Genomic DNA, 25855 nt, shown 5'->3' on the forward strand with positions numbered 1-25855 from the left:
AGCCCCATGATCTTCTGTTGCCTGTTGCAAAGAGTACATCAAAATGTAGTCATAGGACAATGCAACTCCTTTTCAGGGCAAGTTCTTACCAAAAAGCCTGTGAAATATCTTGCTTTGTGTTTCAATTTTGCTTATGCTGTCTGTCAATTTAAAATTGATTTCCTTTCCTTCTTTGGCATAAGATGCACAGAGTGTTGTGTATTTTTAATGGTTGTGCTTTGGCTCTCTCTCATTTTCAGTGTCACTGGAACGCGGTTGTCTGAGGAAGACAAGCCAGAAAGTTCAGCTGCAGAGGGATTTGACTTAGCTGGATCTTCAGTTTTTCCAAAGCCTACTACTAGCCTGACCCAGGGACCAGTTAAAGAAACTCTGGAAAGTGCCCTGATTGCCCTGGACTCTGAAAAGTAAGGAAAAGGCGTCTGGGTCTCCCCAGTTCCCAGCAGAGCTGCTTAACCTAAGGAGAATTGAGATTTAGCTTCTGTTGATTTTGACTCCGCTCTGTTCTTGTGTACTCTTATTCACTTCAGTTACTTGTCAACTCGATGAAAGAAGTTAAAGCTCTAAATGTCATAGTGATTTGTCTGGAGGACTTAGCTTTTCCCTGGACTTCTAACTTCAACTATAACCACTAGGAATTCCTATTTGTAGCAGTAAGATCCAGAAATTTTTATTAGCAGCTCTGAGTTGGTATGGCTGTTGTTAGAACAAGGCTGACTGTGGCCAGAGCTGGAGGTTTGAATATCTCCTAAAGAGTTGATATTCTTTGGTTTTGCTGGCATTCTGGAGCTGTACCGTAGGAACAAACTTTCTCTTGCCTAATGTGTAGGTTGGGGTAAAAAATACTGGGGAGTGTTCTTCAGTGTGTATTAATTCTACCTCTTTCCCCATTGCTGCAGACCCAAGAAGTTACGGTTCCATCCAAAACAGTTGTACTTCTCCGCGAGGCAAGGAGAGCTGCAAAAAGTCCTGCTTATGTTGGGTAGGTGGCTCTTTCCCAGGACACGGTATGTCTGGCAGTACTCCCAGCTCCTGCCAGGCAGCTGCCAGAGCCCAGTTCCCAGCATGGCAGCACGTCATATTCCCCACTGCCCCTTGTGAGTGGTGTTGGGAGGAGAAAGCCACTTTTGCAAGTAATGTGTCATCAGAAATGGCTTAATCTTTCTGTGAAATGTGGACTTGCTCCCAGCTTGCTTCTGCATTTGGATGCAGTTTTATCCAGAGAAACTCTCTCTACCCCCAAATGACCTATGTTTGATTTTTCCAATCCAGTAGAACTTTTCCTCCCTGTGCAGTGGGATGGTTGGTTATTTGCATCCAGTGGAGAGGTAGAAAGATGAGAGTGTGATTAAATTAAGACCAGTCAGCAAGAAAGCGGAAAAGAAGAGAACTTCAGTACACAGGGCTTTATTCTGGGGGTACGTAACTGTCACCAGATGATTTTCAGCTGGTTGGGGTTGTTCTTACCAACAAATATTCCCAAGCAATATCTCCTTGTGAAGGACACAGTGTTTTACTTGGGATCATTTCCTTTCCACTCCAGTACTTCAAAGTACGTTTTTGGATGCTTTCTGTTCTTCTGCATTTATCACTCCCTTTTTTTTTTTCTCCTAGCAAGTATTAGCTTCATTGTTCCTGTTTTCAATAGCACCAAAATGTTATTCATTGATATTTAACTATGGCCCCATCATATGCAACATGTTATCATGCCCAGACATCTTTGTCTGGCTGTCATCATCATCTGTCAGTCTTTGCACAGCTGTGAGGATTTCTGGCCAGATCCCGAGCTCATGTTGGAGCTCCATCCTCTTTGCAGCCCTTTTGCTTACAGTGATGCAAAAAGGATCACTAATACTAAGTGCAGTTAATCATGGTCCTGAGACAATAAAGCTGGGTAGTGCTGACTTTCTGTTGTTTCCAACAGCAGCACTTTATTTTTTTCCTTTTTACCCTTGCACGGTGTTGATGGTATTTCTTGCAGTGAGAGCAGGGGAATGAAAGAAGTGGCTTTTGTAGGAATGGTAATGCCTTAGAAGTATTATATTCCACAGTGTTTCTGAAGCTCCTTGCTGGAGGGCTGTTGCATACAAGATGTCTGTGGGACTACTCTGAGAGCTTTCTGGCTTGCATGTGTAGTAAGAAGGGCTGAGGATGGGCCAGGGGAAAGTCTTTTAAAAGCTTTGGTTGAGAGCTCCTTCTCTTGTTACCCTTTTCTCTGATCTCTGAATTGTGGTTGAAGGCATCTCTGCTGTGTTTTTCAGTGGATGGAATTGACCCTAATTTTAAAATGGAGCATCAGAGTAAGAGAACCCCTCTGCATGCTGCTGCTGAGTCTGGCCATGTGGACATCTGCCATATGCTGATTCAGGTCTGTCTCTACTTAAATGTTTTTCTGTATGAGCAATTTTCTGTGTTTTTTGGTCTTGTGCCCCACAGAACTAAAGCACACTTGAAAAACCAGCATTGAAAAACCTCCTCGTTCACACTGTTTGCTGCAGGAGTGAGTGGTGCAGAGTGATGTGAAAACTTTGGTGATGTGACTGAAGATGTCTTTCTAGGCTGTTCTCCATACCAGCTTCACTGTCTGTGCAATGGGCACGTGGAGCTTTGATGTAGGGCACTGTAGTGCATATGGGATGCTCTGTGCCTAAGCACACCCCGCAGTGTGGTGCACTGCCAGATGTGGCAGCACAGGCTGACCTGCAGGTAGCTGCAAGCTGCTGCCAATTTGCTCTTTGTAATGCTGGTAGGTAGGTTGTAAAGCCTGCAGGCCATCAGACCCTGCCTTGTTTTCTGTCAAAATCTGAGCAACTCCAACAGGGTTGTTCTTTACACTTGTGAAAAGAAGGAAGATGCAAGTTTCACTTGTTATGTGAAGTATAAGATTTGGGCTCTGATAAGTTTGAATGAGGGAAGGTGGTGAAACACATAGCAGTGCTGCTGTTGAATCTTCTCCAGAACACTGTGAAGAAAAAAGAAGGCCTTTAAAGGGCTGTAGTTTTTTTGCATTGGCACCTTAGGCATCTGGTTGTGTTTTGCTTGCTCTTTGTGACTGGAAAACTCTAAAAGTCTTCTGAGAAAGTGGCAAAGCCACTCTTTGATAATGAGCCTGCTGAGATGTCTCAGCATTCAAAGTGCTGTTTGAAGGTGGAGCTTTGCTCACTTGAGTTATCACAAGTACAGACAGCGGAATGACTTGTATGAGTAAAAGGAGCAAAATTTGCAAGACACTACAAACAATTTGAGTTGATGATCAGAAGGGCTGGTTTGTTTCCAGAATCCTTTGTATTCTTGTCTGTCCCCTGATGTCTGGCTATTGCAGGAGCAGTGTGTTTGGCTGGGAATGTCCACAGCGTGTTAGACTTGAAGTGTCTCTTCTCTGGTCTGAACTGCTCTAGCTTTATAAAAGTGATCAAAACAAATACGTGCAGTAGGAGGCACATAGAAGCAGTGGGGCCATCTTCTTGTGCCAGGTGAACCTGAGTCAGCACGTTACTGTTGTGAGCAGGTCTTTGCTTTGTGCATGGGTACATGCATGGTGTGCCAAGAGTTGTTCTATTTCTTAGATTTTCTTTTGGTTTTAAGTAGTGGGTGGATTATTGAGCTACATCAAAGAGCTGAAGAGGGCAGGATGCATGGGACAATAGAGATTTTGGTCCAGAGCAGTCCATGTTGAACTTAATGTGTTCTCAGAGAAATATTGGCATTGACTTCAATAGAGTAGTTAACTGGTCTGTGGTATTTCTGACACCTGCTTTCTCTGTTGTGATCAGCAGCTTGTTCCTACTGCCTGTGACATTGGGAAGCACTGCTTGTCTGTTCATTGTGTTTGTAGAGATGATAGACCAGGGAAGACCAAGCTTCTGGGAAATGAAGGCTGATTTTTTTTTTCAGAATTGTTACCAGCTCTATGCATAGAGCATCAGTGCCAAAGGCAGCAGTGACAAGAGCTGTTTCACACCTGTTTGCTTCCTTGTGCTCTAGTTGCTGGCTAGAGGACGCAAGCAGTGTGTGCTGCTTTCCAAAACAGGTGAAGTTCGTCTGCCTTCTGCCTCTGGTGGTTTTGCTTTTTTCTCAACATGGCTGAATTTCAGGAACATCTTGCTGCTAAACTTGCTACTAAATCTCTACTCCCACATCCTTCCTTTGCTAACTAGTAAAGGTTACAATTGTCCTTGTGTTTGCCTTGGCCTCCTTAACAGGTTGGTGCGAATATAGACAGCTGCTCTGAAGACCAGCGGACCCCACTGATGGAAGCAGCTGAAAACAACCACCTGGAAACTGTGAAATACCTTATCAAGGCTGGAGCACTAGTAGATCCTAAGGTAGCACTTTATTCATCTGTTTGCCATTTCTTTTTTAAAGGTTTTAAGCTCAGGAAGTAAGGAAATGAAGGTTTGTTCGTCTTAGGTGCAAAGACTTGGACAGACTGTCCTGGCTCTGTGCAGTCTGGGGAAGTGCAGCTGCTTACTACATCAATTCATGGCACCAAATATAGGGGGTGTTTGATTTGATATGGGGCCACCAAGAAGCATTGGTGTCATTGCGTTGCGTTTGGAGTTTGATTTCAGAGTTTCCTTCTCTACAGACTCTTAGTAATGAGAATTTCGGGGTGCCATTTTAAAATGGGTTGGTAATTAGGTGCTTGCAAAGCCAGCAGAAGAGACAGGAAGCTTTGATCTCCAAAGGTCTAATGTGCTGTTTCTTGCAATCACGCCGCAGTGGCAGAATTGGACCCAGTCTTTAAACTCCCTACCCCTTAATTTAAACAAATACAATAAAATGCAGCTGTCTGTTTGCCTTTAGCATGCTCGGGTTGCTTTGCAGTCTTGGAAAATATACAGATCGTTTATTAGCCCCATAAATCAGACTCTATTTGGAGTACAAGAACCCTCCCCATGTGAACTTCTTATTGTTACAACCTGCTGCTGTTGGCTCACTCCTCTGCTATTGCTAGGAAGCGCAGCAGGGCCAGGATTGTGATGCACACGTTTTGTGATGGAGCTGGCTAGGCTGGAAGGATTGCACAAGAGCTGCTGTCCACCCCAAGCCTTGGGTGACTCCTTGGGAGGCTGGGAAGAGGGAAAAGGCAGGGCAGGCACATGCAAGGACAGCAGCCACTATGAACTTGCATCTTGCAGCAATCCATATGTCACTCACCTTGTTTATTGATGTCGGAGAGGAGAGGTTTCCTGCTTCTGAAGGTAAAGGGAAGGAAAAACCCCTGAGCCAGCAAAAACAAATTAGAAGCCTGAGATCACGTCTGAAGTCTAGACTAGTTTATTATGTTAATTAGTTTCTTGCACCAAATTAGTCATCTTCTGAAAGTAGCAACATTGCAGTTTGAAATCAGCTCCAGCCATTTCGATGCAAAATCAGACAGTTATTTGCTGGGGGTGTGCACTGAGTGTGCCCAGGCTGTGGGGGGAGAGAGGGTGGGGATGGAGCCCCCAGGCTGAAGCCACACGATCCTGTCCATAGGATGTGCAAGCCACTCAAAACTGCCAAAAAGTCTGTATTAAAATACGCCAGCTCATTGTAGGATGGAGAAGCTGCACTTAGCTTATATTAATCTGAGAGGGAGGTGTGACATTATTCAGTTGTCAGGCTCTCAAGGGAGAGTGGGAAACTCTTCTTTGCGCCTAGGAAACCCTCAGTGCGATCCTTGATGTGGAGCTGCCCATCATTGCTCCCCATCCCTGTGCTGTGTCCTCTTTTCAAGGGAGTGTCCTCCATCAGAAAACTCTGTAGTAGGAAGAAAACATCTTGCTTTTCAGCCTTTCGTTTCCTCCTCCTTTCCTGGTCTCCATGCCTTGCTTTAAGCTGAACTTTTGGGATAGAAGCATCTGATAAAAATCAGACTCCAGCCAAGAGTTTTGGTGTTGGTGTGGGAGTGTCTCCGTCATGACTCACAGCCCCAGCCTGCCCATCGACCAGACTGCTCCTGAAAGCATTTTTTCTTTTATCCATTGCTGTTGTTCTGTTTCCCCAGCCTGGGTACATGACCGAGGGCACCCTAGGGTCTTGGTCCCTGCTGCCAGCTGCTGGGTTAAGCCTTGTGCTAATAAACACAGCAAAAAGCTGTATAAACAGACTATTTTAGGTTGAGGCAAGGCTACTTTTTGGATGTGAAGTGCAGTGCTGTGTCTCTGTAAGAGATTCCTGCTTCCTCTGGGCTCTTCAACACAGAGATTGTCTGCTGGGGAAGGGGAGCACCCAGGGGCTGGGGCTGTTACCTTCCCTGTGCTTATAAAAGTGTCTCTTCCCATAGCCTTTGCTCTCACCCTTCTGCTCTGCACTGGCTGCATGTGTGAGCTTTCTGGAAAGCTGCCTCTGCTCTGTGCCAGTACTGATTGCTGCTGCTTTTTGAGTTCTCTGCTTTGATGTTTCTTGTGATGATTTCTCTGATGTTCCTCAGCATCACTGATGGTCTGCAGACATGGGGAATGTGGGGAAGGGACGTTCCCTGAGGATTTGTTCTGTGCTTGTGTCCAGGATGCGGAGGGCTCCACGTGTCTGCACTTGGCTGCCAAGAAGGGGCACTACGACGTTGTTCAGTATCTCCTGTCCATAGGGAAGATGGATGTCAACTGCCAGGTGAGGCCTATTTACAAGGTGCAGAAGCTGCTCTTCTCTCATGAAGATATCCCCTTCTGGCCTGCTGCAGAAACCTCCTTGCTGACCTCAGGGGAAATTCCCTTCTGTGTGTTCTCCATTTACAGTTTTCCCTTAACCCTGAATTTCCAAATGTGCTCCTTCTGGCAGAAGGGTGAGATATGCACATGCTGTGGGATAGGTCTAGCCCTATCCTAGCCCTATAGCCTAGCCCTGACCATCTCAGAGCTTAGCTGAACTTTTGCAAGTGCTTTTACAGAAGCTGTGCTTTTACAGAAGTGCTTTTACAGAATCTTTGTTGTTGACAGTCAGCTGGATTTGAACACCCTAGAGACCCATCTCCAGTTCTGCTTAGCTGCAAATAAACTCAAATCTGCTGGGGCAGATTGGTTTGGATCTTGCTGGGCTCTGCAGGACCGTGAGGGACTTTTCCCTGCAGCAGCACAGACTGAAGCACTGTGATGAGGCAGATGTGGGGGGGAAGGGGTTTGTGGCTCCCAGCAAGACACACCTGCCATGGCTTCCTAGGCTTGTGGAAGCCAGCAGGAGACCACTGTGCTTGTTCTACTTGTCTCATCCTTTTCTTTCCTTCCCCAGGACGACGGAGGCTGGACGCCGATGATCTGGGCCACTGAGTACAAGCATATCGAACTGGTGAAGCTACTGCTTGCAAAGGGGTCAGACATCAACATTCGAGACAATGTGAGCTTCTTCCTGGAATCTGTTTTAGAAACAATCCACAATCTCTGTTTAGAAACCAGAAGAGCCCAAGAACACCAACTTTGGGCTCAATAAAGGGAGGCACAGTGATCCCTATACACAAGTGACAGTGAGTGTTGGCTGCAAAAATGTTCTTCCCTACTCTAGAAGAAGATTCACAGGCAAGCAAGCAGTCCTCCTCCTCCCACGTGGACTCCCTGGGAGCTCAGTGGGCCCAGCAGCTCTGGGTGTCTTTCTGTGCCAGCTGAATTCACAGAGTTTTTCAAGTAAAAAGAGAAAATGAGAGGGAGGTGATGGGGGAGAAGAAGGGAAGCACATTCATGCTTCAGCTCAGGAGATTCAGTACCTCAGCAGTGCTCCTTTCTTCTTAATAAGAGTGTTTCTCACTTTTTCCCCTTTGCTGTTGAAACCCCAGAAGTACCTGCAAGGGAAGCTTGGGTATGAAGAGCTACTCCAGGCTTGTAGGAGATGAGAGGTAGTTGTTATCATCTCATCTCATGCCCTAGGATACCTCATGACAATATATTTTCTTGTCCAGGGCTGCTAGTGCTTTTCTGAATCTGATGGATGTAAGCACTATTTCATATTTGTCTCCCTAAATGCCTCTTCTGGTGTCTGTTGGGTGCTGGCAGGGGTAGGTGCTGGCACATTTGTCTCATGGAACTCAGAGTGGCCCCATGTGTGAGTTGCCTTCCCCAGTCTGAAAGCCCTTTCTTAGTAGGAGCCTCCATTCCTTGGTAACTTAAACAGTTCCCAGGCAGTTCTGGACCTGATACTCTTCATAAAAGCCAAAGTCAAGGTGGGAGGAGGGGGCTTTTGGGTTGTTGCATGACTTCAGAATTCTAGCACAGACTGCACTGACTCTTGTTTGAGCTGCCACAGAAGCCTTTGGCTGCCTGTTAAAAGTTCCCACGTTAAATGATGAAAATCAAATTGTCTCAGTCAACAATTCACGTGAAAGAAAAATGTCCCCTTAGCAGATGTATGTATCACGTATCTGTTACTGTACCTACAGCTCAGTGTCTCCTGATTGCAGCCATTAAGAAGTAATGTCATTTGTGCTAGGAAACATCATACTCCGTGAGAAACGCTTTTGATTGTAATTGTGCTGCTGTTAGGCAGTAGCCAGTGCTAAACAAAATAGCAAATCTAGGTGTCTGTAACGTGTCTGAGCAGCATGCAGCGTGCAATCAACAGGATTAATCTTTTATAGATCAGTACATGATGCTGGTGAGGTTTTTTCCTGGATTTTACCATTGTAGGAGGCAGAAGCCATGCACAAAGAGGTGTCTTCCCACTCCCTGGTGCGTGCTAGCAGCCTCCTCGTGTAAGAGAAGATCTAAGTTAGGTTGCAATGACTTTAAGATGTGCTTTATTTTTATTTAAAAAAAAAAAAGCTAGGTGATCATTACTGTCATTGCACTGGAACAGGTTGCCCAAGGAGGTTGTGATGCCCCATCCCTGCAGGCATTCAAGGCCAGGCTGGATGTGGCTCTGAGCAGCCTGGTCTGCTGGTTGGCAAGTGTGCGCATAGCAGGGGGTTGGAACTGGATGAGCATTGTGGTCCTTTTCAACCCAGGCCGTTCTATGATTGCACTGTTGTATTGGGCATCTTTAGGGCTTGTCAGGGGGGAGGACTTTAAAGCATGCTGCCAATTGCACTGTAACAGAAAACAGAGTATCATCGCTTAAAATATCCCCATCAAATAGATGAGTGTTCAGCTATTTCTAGTGCAGCTAGTGAGAGATGAGTACATACAGTATTTAAGAGATGCCCAAAGTCAGATTGATTGCTTTCCATGTAGTTCATGATTCTCTTTCTAGCACTTTCACATGTCCTACAGCCTGCGTTCTGTTCTTGCTTGGCAGAGACTTTTTCTCTTCGATTTTGTAGCTTGGGAGACATGCAAGTTTTGCTGTGTGTCTGGGCTGGGGAAGTTCAGCTTCTAGCCTTTTCCATTGTGCTTATTCATGTCTGTCACCTCTCTCGTGGATTGATCCAGATTGTTTTTGTGGCTCACAGATAGACAATTTGTGTGCAGAGGGAAGACAATGGAGCATTTTGATGCAGCCTCCCCAATTCTGTGTGTGGAGGCGGCTGGATTGAGAACTCCCTGCTCGGCTCTGTTGAGATTTCCCTGCCCACCCTGGGACTCCCAACCAGAATGAGCAGTGTAGGGGAGGAGAAGGAAGCTACGTGTTGAATGCCTCAGGTGTAGAGCTGAGGATGATGGAGTTCCTAAAGCAGTAGAGTTTTAATGCACTAAACAAGCCTCTGCTCTGTTTTTTTCCCCTCCAGGAGGAAAATATTTGTTTGCACTGGGCTGCTTTTTCTGGCTGTGTTGACATTGCAGAGATTCTGCTGGCTGCTAAGTGTGATTTACATGCGGTGAATATTCATGGAGATTCCCCCCTGCACATTGCAGCCAGGGAGAACCGCTACGAGTGTGTTGTGTAAGTACAGCTCCAGCCCTGCTGCTGCTCTCCCTTCCCCTGGTTGCTCCTTTCTGGCCGTGTGCTGGCTGGAAGCTTGGGACAGCTTTTGAAATTTGGCATTTAAGCACAGACCAAAATCGGGATGCAGGGCTTGCTTCTCTGTTGCCCTTGCTCCTAGGCTCAGTGGGTGTGAAATACTGCCTGCTGCCAGAGCTGGTGTAAAAAGGATCACAAAACAAGCTGTAGTCCTGGAGCTTTTTGTGGTGTGATAGGGTAACAAGACTTTTCTTTTGTTTAGTCACTGCTAGGAATAAAGTCAGCATGTGTCCTCACCAAAAGCTGGTGAGTATAAACAAGGGCCAAGTCCAATACAAATTTCTGGTTGGACTTAACCATTTCCAGCCTACCGTTCCCACCCCTTATCTTTCCCTCCCAGAAAGAGTTTCCAGCTTGCCTGAAGTTAGGCTGGTCACCAGCAAGGCACTTGTCGTGCCTGGAGCAAGGCAGGATTTGCCCAGAGCACCAGTCTGTGGCTTCTGGCAGCACCTTCCTGTAGAAGGATTCACTGAGCCATGCTTATAAAGAAAACTCAGGTGATTATTCACTGCTGCAGATGCTACACTGTCCCTTAAGGGCTGGCTGGAGAGTGTGATTCAACTCATTTTCCCCTTGTGCAGTTTCTCTTGGGGATGCTTATCCTTTCTTACTGTTTTGCAGTCTGTTTCTTTCCCGTGGCTCGGATGTTACTTTAAAGAACAAGGAGGGTGAGACTCCACTCCAGTGCTCCAGCCTTAACTCTCAGGTCTGGGTGGCTCTACAGATGAACAAAACACTCAGAGAATCATCGACTGAAAAGCCTGTCCAGATTGAGAAGGTAGTGAGCAGGTGAGAATCTGACTGACTTTGCTTGTGGGCCCTGAAATACAGCCCAGGCCAGGGCAAGGCAGGGAGCCTGGTTTGAGAAAGGACTGTAAGTATGTGCTGTGCTTTCTAAACTGGTGTGAAGGTCAGTTGGAGCTTAACAGGACTTAAAATCGCTGATTCAGTCCATGACTTGTAAATTCATCCTCCAAATGGAAATATTCACAAACACAAAGAAAAATCTGTAAGGTAGAGTGGAAAAAAATGAACTCTGTTCTAGTTAGAATTGCGTTCAACCTTTGAATGCTTGGTGATCAAAGACACTAACTCTACCCCAGGATGGTGTTTGAATGGCCCCTTGTTTGGGGAAGCTTTTCTGCTGTGACACTTCTCTTTCTGTCTCTTGACAGAGACATTGCCCGGGGCTATGAGAGGATCCCGATTCCCTGTGTCAATTCAGTGGACAGTGAGCCTTGTCCTAGCAACTACAAGTATGTCTCACAGAACTGTGTCACCTCCCCAATGGACATTGATAGAAACATCACCCATTTACAGGTGAGGGATTGTGTTTTTCCTGTTCTGCTGCAAGCATTTAGAGATGTTGCACTGCACCTCAGACCAAGTTTTGCATTCAGAATGGGAATCTCTTGTCCTAGTAGTGATTCAAGCCAAGGTTGTAGTCTGAAATTCCAGAAGAAGGGATTCTGCTGTTCTTCCTTTCCCAGACTTCACCTCACCTCTGCATTCAGCTGTTACTGCAGCAGCTGCCTGGTGCAGCTCCCATTTGTTTATCCATTTCCTCTGTTCTGGCTGTGAGAGTTGAGAGTTGTTTGGAGACCTTCCTCGTGCTGTCTTCCTAGCGACCTCAGAGCTTTCCTTGTCCTCAAGTGTGGAGCTCATAGGGCACAGAGGAAGGTTAGTAATGTGGGGAGAAGATGAAAGTGACTCATGACAGGATCCTCTTCTGCAAGCTGGACTCCTCTGATATTCATTATGCGTAGAATTGAAGAACTGAGTAAACAATACACTGAACTGATGAGTCTGGTTATCTTTTTGGCTAATGAGCTGCAGCAGTGGCCTCTTTTGGGAAAGTTGGGAAGGCACTCCAGCAGCAGGCAGGAGAAAGTGAAGACTTGTGGTTTTGCTCGCTGGCCCACTTAGAAGTTGCTCTTTCACTTGTGCTGGAGTGGCTTGGAGCTGATCCCTTCTGCTTCTCTTTCAGTATTGCGTCTGTATAGACGACTGCTCCTCCAGTAACTGCATGTGTGGCCAACTCAGTATGCGCTGCTGGTATGATAAGGTGAGGATGCACAGCCTCGTGTTTGGTTGGCAAACTGAATATTGCAAAATTCAGGATGTCTAATAGGACCTAAAACCAATTCCTTGCACAGCTCCTCTGCTTTTTGTTTTAAAACGCCTGGAGTTGCAGTCTCAGCTTTGAGGTGTATGTGATAACAACAAAATGCGTACTCAGGGAAGCTTTTCCAGTGTTATTTGTTTGTGTTGCTGTCGTGCCAGCTGAGCCATTAATTATACCCATGTGATAGAGAGCATTTAATAACCCATGCGTGAAATCAGCTTCCATTTCAGAAAGACATAGAAAATGCTGTAATATATAAACAGGGGGAGGGTAGAAGAGAGATTTTTGCTTACCTCTATTTATCAGGATCCTTCTGGATGAATGCAAAGTAAATATGTTTTAACTTCATCACTGCCAGAAGCCTAGGTTTGTTCTGGGTAAGTGTACTTCAAACCTCCTGGGAGGTTTTGAGGTTAATATTTGGACAGGTTCTGCTAAAATCAGAAGTTCTCTTTATCTCTGTAAGTTTCTCCCAGGGGGAGTATTGGCATCTTTCTTTGCTTCGTAGGCATTTTATTTACACATTAATAGGTGATTACATCTTTAAAGCCATAAAAGCCAAATTTGTTTAGTGTGATGAACTGCCTCTATCACTTACTTAATCCTATATGGTTGGTAGATAATTGAATTGTAGCTTTTTGGGGAGAGTTATTTGGGAAGATAATGTGGTTTACAGAACTTGGGTGTGCTGGCCTTGTAACGTGGAAGTTTAGGCTTTATTCCAGAGATAGACAAAGCATATGCTTCTCCCCTCCAGCACTACGAAAAGATGATAATGATGATGCACACCATTTTTTGCACAGCACTGTGAGATACTTTTGATGATGGTGTGTAGGGTGATGCCAGGCAGCAAAAGCCAGAATGGTTTCTTGCTGTTTGTCAGCTGTTTGTGATAATGGCTTGTGTGCTGCTGTTAGGGCAGAACGAAGCCTGTGCAGAAGTTGAGTTCTGAGGTTGTTTTTGGGGAGGTCGGGGCATGCCTCTGCAATAGGGGTCTTCTCACCCGTTTTGCATTTGGGAAAGTTCACAAGAAGAGAAAACTAACCCTGTCTTGAATGCATCTCCTCTTCAGGACGGCCGACTCCTGCCTGAATTCAACATGGCTGAGCCCCCACTGATCTTTGAGTGCAATCATGCCTGCTCGTGCTGGCGGACCTGTAGGAACCGGGTGGTGCAGAATGGGCTCAGGTGAGAACCCACACACAGCTTGTTGTGGGACAACCGTGGCCAAACCACATAGCCTCAGCTCTGCCTGCAGACCCACAAAGTGCAGAACTTGCAGAGATGAAGCAGAGCTGGGCAGGTGCCACCACACAGCAGTGAGAGCCAGGGGGGTTCCTTTGTATGCTGCAGGTGAGGATCAACAGCAGTGGGCAGTGAGCTCAGCTGGGATCTGTGCCATGCTGCTGACCCCAGCACATGGGGGAACTGTGCTGGTCTTTCTCAGCTGGACCACCAAGTATACAAAAGGGTGTTGGGTTTGCATGGATAGCCCTGGGTGTAACTTGACAGGAAGAGAGCTCTGAGAGACATAAGAGCAAGAAAAAATGCAGCAGTTTAGAAGCCATCATAAGATAGCAGTTGATGTTAGAAATACAGGCTGGCAGGCAAAGAATTGATTGCTTGAAGTTTCCCACTTATTAGCCTGACTCTCTCTGAGTTGGATACCTGTTGGCTTCAGAGGTGTTGCTGATTAGGCTCTGTTCATTTTGGTGTCAGACAGTAATGAAAATGTTTTGTATTGCATCTCTGCTTCGGAGAAGTTTGCCAGTGCACTGAATGCATCAGGACTAACTTCTAAGGAATCCTGGAAAAAAAGGCTTTTGCAAATCTTTTATGGTACTGACAACACTTTTTTCTTTTTGGTGGGCTTTATGTCTCCAGGGACATTTTGGAACTTCAAAAATAAGAAAAGGGTTGGATGTGTTTCCACAGAACTTCACCCCTGTAGTTTTTTCCCACCCAAACTGACAGCTTTGGTATTTATATGAGTGCTTATTCAGGATCCATGCAGTTAGATCTGATGCTTCTGCATTTTTGTCAGCTCAGGTGTTCTCTTAGTGTCTTGTTTAGCTCTGGTTCAGGCTCCCAGAGCTGTGAATAAATGGGAGTAAACCATCAGCCCTGGAGTGGAAGCATGGTTTGTGCTGATGGTGCAAAGAGGGAATGGGTGGGGGGGGAAGAGGAGAGAAATACTGGAAAAACCAACAGGGTGAAGTTAAGGTGAGCATCAGATTTCTCTTTATTCCGATAACAGCATTGCTGAGAGGGGGGGTTGCTTCCCATGGGGAAAGAGAGAACATTCCCTAGCCCTGGAGGTGGTTCATCCTGCACTTAACTCAAGTTCTGGCTGAGCAGGAGACAGAATGACTTACGGGATTGTTTCTCTGCCTATAAACTCCATCAGTAAAATTCCACAGAGCAGCTATTACACCAAGAAGTTTCAAGTTGCAGCGTTTCTTCCTTATGTTTCCGCCAGGGATTTGGATATGATGGAGCTGCTAAATTCACTGGCCTCAGCAGAGGTCAAAGGGATCAGAGCACTTAGTTCAAGGTGTTCTTAATTCAGTGTAAGCTCCCTGCCTCCTCCAGCAGCATCGCTCCCTTTGGAGCCTGAAGTCCCTTCCCACCTTCCCCTGAGAGCTGAGCACGTGCGTGAAAGAGAAAGAAATGTTGGAGGTGGGATTTTGGTATCCAATGTGTGAATCATCAGCTGTGCATCAGCATGGAGCATCTGCTGCCATGCCCTCTTCCCCAGTCCTTAATGTGTGCAAGGCACCAAGCATGCACCTCACCAGCTGCAGCTGGGCAGGGAGAGGCAGTGCCATCCTGCACTGGGGTACATGTATAGTGGCAGCAGACTGAGAACAGAGGGGTGGAACACAGAAATAATCTCTTTGAGTTTGTGCTGATTGGAGGTTGCAGGGTTGTTTTGTTGTTTTTTTTTTTTTTTACTCTTTCCCCTGCTGCCTTTCTGCTCAGTGCTGCTATTGATGTGGCTTCATTTCCTCTTTTTTCAGGACTCGATTGCAGCTCTATCGGACGCAAAAGATGGGCTGGGGTGTGCGAACGATGCAAGACATTCCACTGGGAACCTTTGTGTGCGAGTAAGTTATTCCTTCAGCTTTCATTAGCTCACACAAATGCATCACTTCCCAAGGGCTGGCATGCTTAGCACATGATTTCATGCAAATCAAATTGGCGCAGAGCAGAGCTGCTCACCTCACTGCGAGGCTTCCTGATCCCATTTCCTGCTCTGTTTGTCCTTTCCTCGCAGCGTGGAGCTTTCTCCACCCCTCTCCATCTCACTGCAATCTGTGGTCAGCTTGTGGTTCTGGGCTCTGCTACCCCTGTGACACATGAGCAGTGAGGAATGAAACAGATCTGGGTTGTGCTGCAAGTGCATCATGTGTTCACCGTGTACAAGACCTTTAAGGCTGAGGGAATTTGGAACAACTGTTTCATATAGAGTTGTTTTCTGCTTCAAGACTGGCTTCCCAAGAGGTTTTTCAGTGTCACAGCTCTGCCTTTAGTCTGATTCATCAAAACAGTAAAACATTTGGCATTAAGCACAAATTTAGGCCCTGGTTCAATAAAGTACTTAGGAACGAAAATATTAAGATTTATATCAGGTTGAAAAAACTGCTGCGAAACCGCATGGTTTTAAGGCTTTAAAGTGGTTGATGTTGTTCAGTAAACAGTTTGGAAAGTGTTTTCTTCATTGTGGTACTAATGAGCTAAGATGTTTGAAATAAGACAGGACTCTTGCCCTTCATGAAAGTACATGCTGGGGTTTTATAGAGCGGATTATTGATGTTGTATGGAGTCAGGCAGCAGGAGACTGGTGTAGCATATTGCAGTATTTAAACAAAGAAAGGAAAATAAAAAATGTTTCATCCAGGCAGAGTCATGGGGGAATGTCTCAAGTGTGTCCTCAGGTGGGACTTCCTCATGGGTCCTGAAGGTCGCTGTGTCCTGGTTAAGTGCTTAGTGATGATCCTGAGCCTGTGAGCAAACTGCTCCTAAAGAAAACAGCACCAGCTTTACCATGTCCTGCTGAAATGTAAACACAAGAGAGGGATAAGTGGTGATAAACTGGCAGCCCAGGGAGACTGGGCAGCTCTGTGCAGTGGGTGACTAGCACAGATGGGTGTGTTGGAGAGTCAGAGCTGATGAGGTTCAGATGCCATAGCTGCCCTTAACTCTTCCTCCACGCATGCCAGGAGCTGCTGAGGCTGTTTCAGTGGTAGGCACTGTCTTCATTATCTAAATGAGCTGCATACTAAGCAGCTGAATTAATTTTTGCCTTGCCCATGCAGGTTCCTCCTTGTCCCCATCCTTCTCACTCACACACTCATGTGATTTGCTCAGCTTACCAATCCCAGCCTTTCTCTTCTTCAAGCCAGCTGTGCTATTTCTCTGTAATACTGCATGTGCAGCCTTTGTTCCTTCTTTTCCTCACCTCTGGCAAAGAAGCCCTGGTGCTGTGGGGCTTGAGGCTGCTTACACACAGCAGCTCCCAGGATCAGCACTTGGAGAAGAGTGTATTGCATTGACCACGCAGAGCAGTGCCCTGACCAGGCAGTCCCTTTGTGCTGGGGTTATTCCTCTGCTTTGAAAGGATGATAATTGTGTTGGTCTAAGGATGGTACTGTTGTGGGTATGGGCTTTGAATAAGTTGGAGGCAGAAACCAGAGGTTTTGTGATGCTTTGGTCTGTTCCTTTTGGTATGAGCCCATTATGTGGCTTCCAGATATTTAATTCCTGTACAAAACAGCTCTACTAGGATACCATCTGAACCAAGACAGATATTTCAGCCACCCCTTCAGCCAGAGACATCTTGGGCATCCCACACCCCATGGAAACAGCCACAGCCCCGTGCTAGGGATGTATCATTGCTCTTGGCTTTTGTATGGAATATGTTCTGATCTCACAGTGATGAGTAGCAACGTGAAGTTACTGCCTCCAGTGTGCTAAACATCTTGCTGGGAAGAAGGACATTGCCTTAACTTCAGGCCTTCCATGAAGGATGCTCTGACTCTTCCTGGAGTAGGAAGTTGTGCTCATTGTGCATCTTTCTTTCGACCTGGTAAATTATGGAAAAGTTTGTATTGGTAAGCAGTACTGAAAAGGAAAGGAGTTGCAGGAATGGTCTTTAAAGGAACATGGAAACAACAATTTTTAATCAGACCGTGGGATTTTTTGTTCCACTAAATGGTAACCCTGAAGTGGTGCTCACTGAGCAGTGCCTCTCTGTGCAGCATTATTCAGCTGTTTCCAAGCTGCTGCTGGCTACTGTGCCACGCTACAGCAATTTCTCTCCCTCTGGCCACAATCTTCCTATTGCTTTAGGTCACCAGTGAGCATGTGGTTTCCAGTAATGCTGCAGCCTTGTGGGAGCTCTTAATAAATAACAAGATGCAGTGGGGGTGAACAGCAGCATCGCACACGGCCACAGCAGCCTCCTGGCCTGGCAGAGCAGCTCTGCCAGATTGCTTAGATTTGGGAACTGCAGCCAAATGATCTCTGGTCACAGAGTGCGTGGGTCTGCTCCAGGTTAATGTTTCGTGGCTCTCCTTCCTGAGCCCTGAAGTTAAATGCTGCCTCGAGCCAAAAAGGGATGTGGATACGGTTGGTTAATGCTTCTAAAATGCTTCTGAAAGCTGAAGGGGAATTGCTGGTGTAGTGGCTGCAGATCGTGGGAGCATCTGTTGGTGTTATGAAGGATATTTGTTTTGTGAGTCCTTTGCTTATAATTCATTAATGCTGTGTCAAAGGCTGTGGAGAGTTGGGTACCAGAATCTACTGTGCTACAGCTTCTTTCTTATGCTCCTCCCTCTGGCTCAATTCATCTCCTCTTGCGTGTCTTTGTTTTGATTGCAGGCTGCTCAGTTCAGGAAGTGTTGTAGGTTGACAGCCTAGAACCGTGTAAGCTGGAGAGAGGAGGCAGATGTGAGAATGCAGGTGCAGCAGAAACTGAAACTCCTGTAACTTGAGTTTTTGCATCAAACCCAACATCTCTCTGGAGCGTCAGAAGTGGTGCCTGTGTTTGGTCCTGCTCAGCAAGCCAAACCACACAGCACACATTCAGTGGTACTTGGGAGGGCCTGATTGCAACCTGCCTTGCACCTGTTTTTACAGCAGTGTGATTGTTACTCAGACCACAGCTCTGATATAGTCTGGTTTGAGGAGGATGAGGAAGAAGCCTACATCCTTTCAGGCATTCTGCCAGGTTTGAGTAGACCTGAGACTTTTAAAACAGGACTTTTTCAGGTGTGCAGCGTGTGTAATCAGTTAAAATGTAGGAAGAATGGGAAACAAACATTTTACACTGGAATGTAAACAGCACAGACATGACAGTGCTGTACAGGAGGTGAGTCCAACGGTGAACATAAGGAGAGTTGGATTAATGTATTGATCTTGGCCAACAAAGAGGATTGCAAAAGGAAAGAGTGAATTTTGTTGGAAATAAAACTCCATTTTTAATATTAAAAATGTTGCCCTGAAAAGACTGAGTTTGGAGCCAGATTTTAGCAGCTCTGAGTTGACAAATCTGTGTTTGCCTGGCCGGATCTGAAATGACCTGCACTGCTGAGGCTATGGATTTTGATGGTGGCTGCATCCCTTCCTTCCCCTTTTTGGAAGGGGGTGTTAAACCCAAGCTGGTGGTTGCACGAGCATCTTATTTCTGCCTTTCCTGTTTGCCTGCAGGTATGTTGGTGAGCTGATATCTGACTCTGAGGCAGACGTCCGTGAAGAGGACTCCTACCTTTTCGACCTTGACAACAAGGTACGGTATCGAGGGAGGTGAACCCAAGGTCTTGTTTCTCCAAAGGAGCACAGAGAGTATTTGTCTCTATCTTGATGTACAGCGTGCTCTGAAAGCTTGGAAGCAGAGCTGCTTTCTCACTGGGTTTTGTTAGAAACATAAGGTTGTGGAGATGAGACTTTAGGGCTTGTTAGAATGGTAACAGAGCCCAGCAGTGCTGGGCCACAGCGTTACGAGCTGCCCACAGCAGCAAGGAGCTTCCCTATTAAAAATGCTCAAACATCCTGAGTTCAATTGTTCAGCTGTTGATATTCAGGTGTGTATACAGCAGTGTGCAGGCTTGTGGTGGTTGATTGGCAGCTCTGTAAGCTCTTCATAAAAAGATGTTGATGCATGAGCTGGAAAGCTGTAAGACACTGCTCCCTTACAAAGGGATCCAACAGACACCCTAGCAGGGACTTGAGGCTTCTGCTGCTGCTGGTTGTCCTGCGCTGCTCTGCAGAGGGCTGTCTCAGTGCAGAAGTCTTGCTTTGAAAAGTGTGATCTGAAGCATCTGAGTGTCACTTCAGACTTTCCTTGGGAAGGGAGAAGAGGAGAAAGGTGAGCTGGGGAATCAGAGCAGTGGGACGGCTTCCAAGGGAAGTTGTAAAGCCATCTTTGTCTTGTGCCTGCCATCCGCTAGTCACAAAGAAGCTTTGCTTTGTTATTATAATTTTTCTTTTTAAGTGAGAGACATTAAATTTGAAAAAAGATAAGCAGTGAGTCTTGTAGCAAGTCTGAAAACAGGGGTCAGACTGTAACTAGGGGTTAAAGAGCAGCAGGGACTTCAAGCTGGCTTCTGCATTTATGAACAAGAGACTGCCCGGGTCTTGCTTGGCCTTCAGGTTAACCCCTGGCTGGCTGCTTTCAGGTAGAACATCTGGATTTTGTACAGGAACAAGCACACAGTCTTTCATCAGTGCACCTTCAGAGTGGAGCATCTGCAGAACAGGCAGTGAGTTGCTGAGGGGTCATTCAGAGAAACCCAAGGCAGTGCTGAGGGCAGGCAGAGCCCAGTGGATCCCCTCACATTCCCAGCAGTGGGAAAAGATCATGGGTGAAGAGCATTAGGGCTCTCCTGTGTCCTGAAGGAGTGGCCTGGATGGGGTTCGTGCTGAAGCATGTTGGGGAAGTCATTTCTAATGTCTTTGTTCCTTGAGCTGTCACTGGGGGCCATGTGTGTGGTGAATCACTCAGTGTGCCAGGTCTTGCAGTCACATCCCTTCCTGTGTCTGAAAGAGGGCAAACATCGAGCAGGCAGAACTCACTGCCTGTTCTGGGTTTTCAGGAAAGAATACATAGCACAATAGATACTTTCTGGGTTTCTACAGGTTAAAGGGATCGTTTTCTTGTCTCTGTACTAGAGAGCCAGAAAAAACACGCTATTTCTGATAGATATGAGGGTGAGTTTCATCTGGTGTGGTTGCTTTCTATTGGTGTTAAGCTCCCCATCCCACCTGTGGTCCTAAGCCTGACTGGGAACCCTTGGCATCGCAGCTGCTGAGCATTGAAAGCCATTTGAAATAAAATGTTCTTCATAGAATCATTAAAATTGGCAAACACCTTTATGATCCTTAATCCAACGCTCAGCTCATCACCACCATGCCCACCAAAACACATCCCTAAGTGCCAGATCCTAAGGTCCTTTTTAAGCACTGAAGATCTTAGGTGTAAGAAGTGATGCAGATGTCTGCAGAGTCCACCTGTGTGCTCCTAAGGGGGAGCCTCCTTTTACTCTATTCTGCTCTTCCTCTCTGTTTGCCTCTGACATTCCTGAAACTCTTGCAGCAAGGTGAGAAGCACTTTGCTCTGGGACTTGTCCTCCTTGGCAGTGAGAATGCTGCCTTCATTCCTCTCCTTTCTCAAGAAATGCATCTTGGCTTGTATGGTGAAGAGCTCAGATCTTCCCAGATGGTCACTCGGGGGGAAGTTGCTGATGCTGTCCTTACAGAAGGTGGCATTTCCACAGATGAAGAAGTGATGAGACTTAAATGTAATTGAAATCAGAGCTTGCAGCACTCTGTGTGGCATGGGGTTGTGTGGGTGATGCCCCTCAATCACTGGGACATCTTCCCTGGGCTCCTGCACCAGCTGGGCAGTGTGATCTGACCCAGCTCATCCATTAAAGATTGCAAGGTGCTTGCCCAAAAGGGAGTTTGAGCGCTGCTAATGGATCCTTTTGCTTTTGGCCTCTTTGCAACAGAAATTAGCTCCTGTAATTAAAGTCTCTGCTTTGCACAGTCATTCTGTACTGGAATAAAAAAGCCCTGAGGGGGGTTCTTTTATTTTCAAGGAAAACAAAGTATGACTGCTGTCTGGGCTCTCTGGAAAGGGAATTTCTGTGTTCTCACTTTCACTTTTATCTGCAAAAAACCTGTTTTCTCTAGGCTCTGGCTTAGTGTTTCCTGGCTGTCATGTTCAATTAGAGGACAGAACAGATGCCTGTTCCCCTGTCCAGTGGCTTTTACCCATGAGGTGTTGCTCTGCCCAGAACATAAATCCCACTGCACCAAGCCGGTGCTTCAGCAGAGCAGATCTGGGGAGAGCTGTTGTGCCAGGCAATGTCAAGAGCATTTTTGAAAGGTCTTTGGGCTCATGGGGGCAGAGTGTTCCACAGGAAACTATTTTTGGGGCTGTGTTGAATGTAGAAGTATGTGTTTAGTCCTTTTAAGCCTTCCCTGCCCATTCTTCTTTTTGAGGATCTCCAGAGTGGTAGCACAAGGACTGGTAGTTCGCTCATTGCCTTTTTAAAAAAAAAAAAAAAGTAGCAGTAATAACTCTAAAACCAATCTCATCTAATGAAACATGCAACATTTCTCCCTCTAGGATGGAGAGGTGTACTGCATAGATGCCCGTTTCTATGGCAACATCAGCCGCTTTATAAACCACCTCTGTGAGCCAAACCTCATTCCCGTGCGAGTCTTCATGTCTCACCAGGACCTCCGCTTTCCCAGGATCGCCTTCTTCAGCACGAGGCACATAGAGGCTGGAGAAGAAATTGGGTAGGTACCGAGCTGGGCTGGCTGCCTGCACCTTGCCTGGGCAGGACTGAGTGCTGCCAACCTTCACGTGCCCTGTCCTGCGTTCTGAGCAGTGGGGTTTTCCTCCAGAGCGCAGTGATTGATGTCATTGATTTTGTACTTTCCTGCTGCTTCTTCTTTCATTTGGTGACGTCTATAACTCAGCCTCCCTTTTCCCCTAAACTTTTTCTTTTGGGGGCTTGTTGTGGATAGCCACCGAAGCAGCCAGAAATTGGGAAATGACAAAAAAAATTAACCCCAAAACAACAAAATCCCATGAACCCAAAAGCCAGTAAGCAGTGACAGAGGCTGTTCAGCACAGCCCCCATCTCCACTGTGAGCACTGGGAGGTGTGAGACCTTCCAAGTATGAAGCAGAAAGCCCCATCTGTGCCCCTGGCGCATGGTGGGGCTGTGCCAGACCCTTCTACCATCTCCTGTTCTCCATGCATGGGAAAATGGTTGTGTCAGATTAACACTGGTAGACCAGGACTTGTCCAAAGCACATACTTCAAGTTGATGCTCAGGATTTGGGATTCATGTTTTGAGTTCTTCCCCGGTAGACCAGTGCCAGGTGGCCCCATGTCAGGATGCTGGTTTGGGGCAGCCTTTGGGGTTCAGGGTGCCAGGAAGAGCTTCAATGGCAGCAGCAGCTCCGTCCCCTGGTGCCTGCTTGGCTGACTGGGGTCAGCTCAGCTGGGGGCTCTGCTCCCCTCTGCGGTTTTCTGGTCCTCTCTAGATTTTTTTTGCAAGCTCGTTGTGCTCAGCTTTGTGCTGGGAGCAGATCCTGGGTGGCTTTATCCAGCAGTGGACTGAAACAGAAAACAAAAGTCAATGCATTTGGTGCACAGTAGACTTTTAAGTGCAGAAGTCGTTCAGCAAGCTGGAGGCTGAAGTGCTGTAAGCACCTGAATTGTCACCTCTCAAACCCCTTCCTCTGCAGAGAGACAAGAGCTCTCTGCCCCCAGATTGGCTGTGTCCCATTGCTTGCCAAGCCATGTCCCCAGCATACCCCATGTGCTGATGCTGCATTGCCTCAGGTGCTGCCAACCTCAGCTTCTCTCTCCCAAGTGTTCCTTCATCACGGTGACCCCGTTTCCATTTCTTTCTTGCAGCTTTGACTACGGTGACAGGTTCTGGGACATCAAAGGCAAATTCTTCAGCTGTCAGTGCGGTTCACCCAAGTGCAAACACTCGAGCTCAGCGCTGGCCCAGAGGCAGGCGAGCACCTCATCCCAGGACACGCAGGAAAATGGGCTCCCCGACACCAGCTCTGCCACAGCAGCCGGCCCCTTTTGAGGCTCCGCTCCTCAGAGACTGACTCGTTTTAACCCTATAGATTCACATACTGTCTGAATTTTCCATTTAAAGAGAGAAAACCCGCTCGAGGAAAGCCAGGGCTTCGTGACACTTAGGGCTGTGCCACCGACTGTTACTTGAGGAATAAGTGAAAGCAAATCTCACCTCTGTGGTGTTGTTCTCCCCTCCTGGTCCTGGAAAGCTGCTGGTTCTTACCGTGCCGAGGGGTGGCTGTTGCATTTTTTTTTTTTCCCATGCCAGCTGTCCTGGCCTCCGTCTCTTAATGTTCTTAAGTGTTGTCAGAGCCCAGGGAGAGCCGCCCGTCCTCTGAACGTTGTTAATTGAATGGATCGCTCATGCCAAGTCATCTCCAGTTCACTTGTAATAAACTTTGAGTACTTGATGGGACTTTCTTTCTCAAGGCCGGGGGGAGCAGGGCGGGAGGGAGGCGCTGGCCAGGCTCTGCTGGTTGGTTTCATTGCTCAGTTTGGTTGAATTCCTCCCACATCTCGCAGGACGTCGCGGTGGGGCCTCTCATAGAATCGTTTGAGTTGGAAGGGACCCTGAAGGTCATCTGCTCCAACTCCTGCTTGCCCTACGCATTTCTAACCGATGCCTCCTCGTTACCCATTGGCTTCTTACTCTTCCGATGACAAGAACTCCACCATGCTTAACCCCTTTGGTCCCTGAGCCAGCCAGAGACGCTTCCCTAAACCCCTCTCTGAAGCCCTCCAGCTCCAACCAGCTCCCGGCCACGCGGCGGATCCAGCATTTGCTTCATCAATGGAAGGATCTCCCTCTCCTGCGGCGGTTGTAGAGAGGGAACGTTGAAGGGGATTGTGTGAGACACTAACTGCTAAAGGAAATCACTTTTTTTTAATGAGAACACGGATGAGAGATACGTTGCAGAGACCCCCTGGGCGAGCAGCAGAGGGGCCGTGTTGCAGAGAAGCCCCTGATGCCACCAGCTCGTCTGCTCCCATCAAAGTGCTCAACTCCGGGCACCTTTGGTTCGTTTTTAAGCCACACGCTATGAGGTTTCAAGAAACTGATTTATTTTTTACCATTATCGAAACATTGGGGAGTAGCATTAAAAAAAAAAAAAAAAAAAAAAAAAAAAAAGACCCCCCCAAAAAAACATTAAAAAAAAAAAAAACATTAAAAAAAAAAACCAACAACCCCACACACAAAAAAAAACCCAACGACGAAAAGAAAACCACAAAACAAAACGGTGCTGATTCTGGTGTGATTTTTTGCTCACCACGTGAATATAAACTATCAATTGTATAAAAAGAACAAAGTGATTTTAGTATAAAATGCAGGAAAAAAAAAACACAAAACCTTTTTTAAATTGTTAGTATTGTAGTGTGAATAAATTTGCCATCACCTTTTGTGTGGTGGCTGGGCAGGTCATTATCTTAATTTTTTTTTTTTTTTTTTTTTTTTTGCATATATCTTAAATACTGTAATTAGTGCAGTTACAGGTTGTTTTTTTTTGTTTTTTTTTTGTTTTTTTGTTCATCTCTTCTAGAACATTCATAATGCCGTCATGTTTATTATTATTATATTTTTTTTTCTGTTCATGTTTTTTGACAGTTTTAAAGATGCAGCCTTTTGGCTCTGATCATTTTCTTGTTCTGTTTTCAATGAAATCAATAAAAAAAAGAAAAAAAAAAGAAAAAAAAAAGTGCTTTAAAATGAGTTTGGTCTCTGCTTGCCCTCCGCGCCGCCTTCCTCGTCCTCATCATTGAGAGGAAAATGAGAACAGTGAGCAATAAGACCTGGGGTGTCTTCAAGCCAATGCAAAGATGCCCAACCATCTGGTTTGGGGTTTTCTGTCCCATGTCCTGCATGGAGGTGATGTCCCATCCCAAAAGTAACAGGGCTGCAAATGGGGCTGAATGCTTCCTGCCTCAGCCGTGGCACTGCTGGGCTGCGCTGTGTGCTTCCCTCTGCTTCTGAATCATAGAGTCATGGAGCCCTTGGATTTGGAAGGGAGCTTTGAGGCCATCCAGTCCAACTCTCCTGCAGTGCACAGGGACACCACAGCTCCATCAGGTTGCCCAGGGCCTGATCCAGCCTCACCTTGAAAGTCTCCAGGGATGGGGCATCAACTTCTGGAGTGTTTGGGGGCCTTGGATGTGTTGGTGTCCAGTTTGGTCACTGCCAGTCGTAGGGAGAAATCGCCTGGCTCTGTGCTGGCTCTCAGAGCTGGGTTTGCCCCCAGCACGTGGCTTTGCCAAGTGTGTTGGGGCAGTGATGTCCAAGCACTGAGCAGCAGCGTTTGGAGCTGTCATGGGATTCATGGGATTCAGGTGTGCCCTGAGGGTTTCTCATAGATGTCCCTTGCACCCTTGTCCCATCAACAGCCCTTCATGCAGTGTGCACCAGGAGAGGGAGCTCCCACTGCTCTTTTCCCAGTTCTGCATTAAAGTTTCGGGAATGTCTTCAATAGCTCCACCCCACCTCATCCCACCTCAGCCCATCTCATCCCACCTCAGCCCATCCCATCCCTCATTGCATTTCCATTCTCCTTGTTTCTCTGTGTGCTCTGCTGGGGGACAGTTGGTCACTAATCCTCATCAGCTGCAAGATTTGCTTGCCAAGAAATCCCACTTTTGCTGTTGGGATTGCAAGGGCTGCAGTGAGTGCTGGGTGGAACCCTGAGACCCCAGTGTGCCGTGGTATGGAAGGCCATTTAACTACAGCCCAGTGTTGTACAATTAAACATCATAATGAA

The 25855-nt window shown here is 46.7% G+C and overlaps 1 protein-coding gene across 13 annotated transcripts in view; it reads left to right on the plus strand.

The window, feature by feature from the left end:
* The window catches only part of EHMT1 (euchromatic histone lysine methyltransferase 1), a 97281-nt gene extending 72515 nt beyond the window's left edge, over positions 1–24766 (plus strand). For 8 of the 13 annotated variants that reach the window (XM_031601560.2, XM_090121427.1, XM_031601559.2 and 5 more), the window contains exons 14-28: positions 240–404; positions 897–979; positions 2259–2365; positions 4200–4322; positions 6493–6594; positions 7210–7314; positions 9632–9786; positions 10486–10653; positions 11040–11184; positions 11852–11929; positions 13062–13177; positions 15010–15096; positions 18701–18779; positions 21624–21799; positions 22932–24763. In XM_031601560.2, coding sequence (XP_031457420.2) covers positions 240–404; positions 897–979; positions 2259–2365; positions 4200–4322; positions 6493–6594; positions 7210–7314; positions 9632–9786; positions 10486–10653; positions 11040–11184; positions 11852–11929; positions 13062–13177; positions 15010–15096; positions 18701–18779; positions 21624–21799; positions 22932–23115 — 1873 coding nt within the window. In that variant the 3' untranslated portion in view covers positions 23116–24763. Of the gene's footprint in view, positions 1–239; positions 405–896; positions 980–2258; positions 2366–4199; positions 4323–6492; positions 6595–7209; positions 7315–9631; positions 9787–10485; positions 10654–11039; positions 11185–11851; positions 11930–13061; positions 13178–15009; positions 15097–18700; positions 18780–21623; positions 21800–22931 lie in introns of all 13 variants that reach the window. The other 5 variants (XM_090121421.1, XM_090121420.1, XM_090121419.1 and 2 more) reach the window with 2 other exon arrangements.
* The last annotated feature ends 1089 nt before the right edge of the window (positions 24767–25855 follow it).

This window comes from Phasianus colchicus, chromosome 19 (genome assembly GCF_987193195.1).
Source record: "Phasianus colchicus chromosome 19, bPhaCol1.hap1.1, whole genome shotgun sequence".
NCBI classification, from domain to species: Eukaryota; Metazoa; Chordata; class Aves; order Galliformes; family Phasianidae; genus Phasianus; species Phasianus colchicus.